Source organism: Nicotiana tabacum, chromosome 6, assembly GCF_000715075.1.
Source record: "Nicotiana tabacum cultivar K326 chromosome 6, ASM71507v2, whole genome shotgun sequence".
In the NCBI taxonomy this organism is placed as follows: Eukaryota; Viridiplantae; Streptophyta; class Magnoliopsida; order Solanales; family Solanaceae; genus Nicotiana; species Nicotiana tabacum.
The window spans coordinates 16,894,738-16,898,183 of NC_134085.1; the positions used below are offsets into that span (position 1 = coordinate 16,894,738).

At 43.2% G+C, this 3,446-nt stretch overlaps 1 protein-coding gene across 1 annotated transcript; it reads right to left on the minus strand.

The window, feature by feature from the left end:
* Window positions 1-435: 435 nt before the first annotated feature.
* On the minus strand, window positions 436-807 carry LOC142181721 (uncharacterized). Its single transcript, XM_075255185.1, has one exon. The coding sequence runs from the start codon at window positions 805-807 to the stop codon at window positions 436-438; it is 372 nt and encodes a 123-aa protein (XP_075111286.1).
* Between the last annotated feature and the right edge of the window lie 2,639 nt (window positions 808-3,446).

Below are 3,446 nucleotides of genomic sequence, written 5' to 3' on the forward strand. Positions count from 1 at the left end.
CCCGATGACAGTTTTGCACTCCGTAAGTACCTGTAAAAGTTGTTGTGCCTGCACATCTAACAAACTAGATGAGATAATAACAAGTAATGTGGAGTTAGCTCCTAGGAACGCATACCTGAGATGGGTGGGCACTGGATTCAACTCCAGCTTTGGTGGTTCTTCTATGGATGGCTTGGCTGGAGGAGCTTCTCTATTTTCTAAGTGCAGGGGCTCGAATTCAAGTGTTCTCTCCCAAAGCCCTCTACCCTCTAGAGTCAGCACCCATTCTGCCAATTCTTCTGCAGCAAGAAAATCTTCAATAGTCAATGTCTCATCATCCTCTTCCACGATTTCATCCACGGCATCAATAAGAGAACAATTGGCGAATTCACTTGGTCGCCTCATATATTTCTGCACGTTGAATGTTATCTCCTCATCGTTCAACCTCATATTGAGCTACCCAGTTTCATAATCAATGAGGGCTCGCCCTATGGCAAAGAACGGCCTTCCCAAAATTATGGGATTTTCTTCATCCACTCTACAATCCAGAATCACAAAATCTGTAGGGAACACAAATTTCCCTACCTGTATCAACACGTCATCCAAAATACCTGAGGGTCTTTTCACAGTTTTATCAGTCAGCTGCAACAACATAGACGTGGGTCTAGCTCTTCCAATCCCCAACCTCTTATAGATCGCCAGGGGTATAAGATTTATGTTATCCCCCAAATCACAGAGTGCCTTGGCAAAGGCAAAGTTACCAATGGTGCAGGGAATTGTGAAACTCCCTCGGTCAGACAACTTCTCAGCAACTGGTCTAGTCACCATAGTACTGCAAGTCTGAGTTAGAGTCACTGTGGCCAAATCTTGGAAGTCAAATTTTCGGGACATCAAGTCCTTCATCATTTTTGCATAACCAGGCATCTCCTTCAAAGCATCAATCAATGGAATATTTACCTGAATTTCTTTCAACATCTCCAAGAATTTCTTGTATTATTCCTCTTTCTGGTATTTGGCCAGCCTCTGTGGGAATGGTGTTGGAGGTCTCTTCTTCCAAGTGATTTGGATTTTCTCTTTGTCAGACACCACCTCAACTATCGGTTCCTGGGTTGTCTCATCTTCTTTTCAGCCTCCATCTATATGTTGGTTTCTTCCTCGGCAGGCTGTACTGTCACCTCTGTCAGTTTTGTTGAATCATCTAGCTCAATGAGCACTGGTACAAGTGTCTCAGCTTGTCTGCTTTCTCGAGCCCTTTTTTGCTCCAAGTCTAGATCTCTATCATTACGTAGACTCACTGCCATCAGCTGCTTCAGGCTTTGATCTTTTGGATTTACCTCAGTGTCTGTAGGTAATGTCCCATAAGGACGATTATTCAAAGACATTGAGATCTCGCCCATTTGCACTTCAATATTCTTTATGGCTGACTCATATGTATCTACTCTTTCACTCATTTTCACATTTGACCCAATAACCTGCTGCATCATTGCCTCAAGTCTAGCAAACCTATCTTCATGTCTCCCACCATGTTGCTGCTGAGGAGGATAACAACCCTACTGCTGATTTTGGTTGTTGTATCTTTGTGGCCTTTGGTAGGGCACCACATTATTGTGAGGTCGCATGGCTCCCATATTTCCATTGTTGTGTTGTGGCTGGACTGGCCTGTATGGCTGATTCTGTTGGTCCCAATTCTGACCACCCTGTCTCTGACCCCCATAATTAGATACATAATTCATGTCTTCATGGTAATGATGATGATCACTTTCTGCATTCCATTGGCTACCAATTGGCTGACTAATGCAAGATGTGCATAAGGCCCCATTGGTTGTATCTACAATGTGCACCTGTTGCTTCTACCCCGACTCTTCCACCTTTTTGGTGAGTATACTCATTTGTGTCATTAAGGTGGCCATATTTTCAGCAAAATTGTTGGCTGGATCTAAGGGCACTGAGTGAACTACTAGAGTGATGGGTGCATTCCTGGTTGTCCACCCCGAATTCTGTGACCTCTTGTCAAGCAGGATCTAGCTTTCTCTCCATGATTTACTCAAGAATGCTCCACCAGCTAAAGCATCAACATTAGCCTTCATGCTATCTGTCAGACCCATGTAAAACCATTGCCCCAACATCTGCTCTGGAATACCGTGGTGCGGACATATAACCAACATCCCTTTGAATTGTTCACATGTTTCTTGCAATGTTTCCATTGGTTTCTGTCTGAAGCTCAAAATCTCATCGATTTGCTGAGCAGTCTTGTTGGGTGGATGAAACTTATTCACAAATTGCTTGACTAACTCCTCTCAAGTCGTGATAGAATTAATAGGGAGTGAACTTAGCCAATTCTGGGCAGCTCCTATCACTGAGAATGGAAACAACAACAACTTTATTGCTTCCTGAGTTAAGTTGGGCTGCCTTTGAGTTTTGCAGATTGACAGGAATTTCTTCAAGTGCTGTTGAAGATCTTCAATGTATGAGCCCGAAAATAGTCCCTTGTTTTGCAATAAGTGCAATATGTTATTTGTGATTTGAAAAGATTCAGCCTGTATCTGCAGGACTAATATCGTTGTGGCCAAATTTTCTGCTGTAGGTTGTGCCTAGTCATATAGAGGAGCCTCTGGAACTAGAGGTGCCACTACCTGCAAAGTTGGGTCTACCACGTCATCCCCGTTATTGTCTCTGTTGTTTACCTGGTCTGCCATGTCTGGTTCAGGTTGTTCAGTTGATTGTTGTTGTTTATTTTTCCGGTTGGCCCGATTCAATGTAACGACCCGGTCGGTCGTTTTAAGAATTAACGCCCCGATCCCCTATTAACTGCTTTTCCAGTGTTTGTTTCTGCTATTGTGAGTTGTCGGGAGGGTTTATTTGGAGTTTTAGAGAGTTTTGGGACACTTAGTCCCTAAATGAGAGCTTAAGTTTAGAAATTTGACCGTAGTTGGAACAGTGTGAAGACAACCTCAGAATGGAATTCTGATGGTTCCATTAGCTCCGTAGGGTGATTTAGGGTTTAGGAGTGTGTTCGGATTGTGTTTTGGAGGTTCGTAGCTAATTTAGGCTTGAAATGCCGAAAGTTGAATTTTTGAAGTTTCCGGTTCGATAGTGAGATTTTGATCCGAGGTTCAGAATGGAATTCTGGAAGTTGGAATAGCTCCGTAGTGTTGAATGTGACGTGTGTGCAAAATTTTAGGTCATTCGGACGAGGTTTGATAGACTTTTTGATCGAAAGCTTATTTTGAGAGTTTTTGAAGTTCTTAGGCTTGAATCCGATGCTAATTGGGTGATCCGATGTTGTTGGCGGTGTGGTAGAGATTTGTATAAATTTGGACAGTGTTATATAACTTGTCTGTGTTTTTGGTTAAGGTCCCGGGGGCCTCGGGATGATTTCGGGTGGTTAACGAGAAGTTGGAAAGTTAGAGTTTGCAGCTGAAGTTATTGGTCTGCTGTTATAACCACATCTGCGGTTGAGAGGCCGC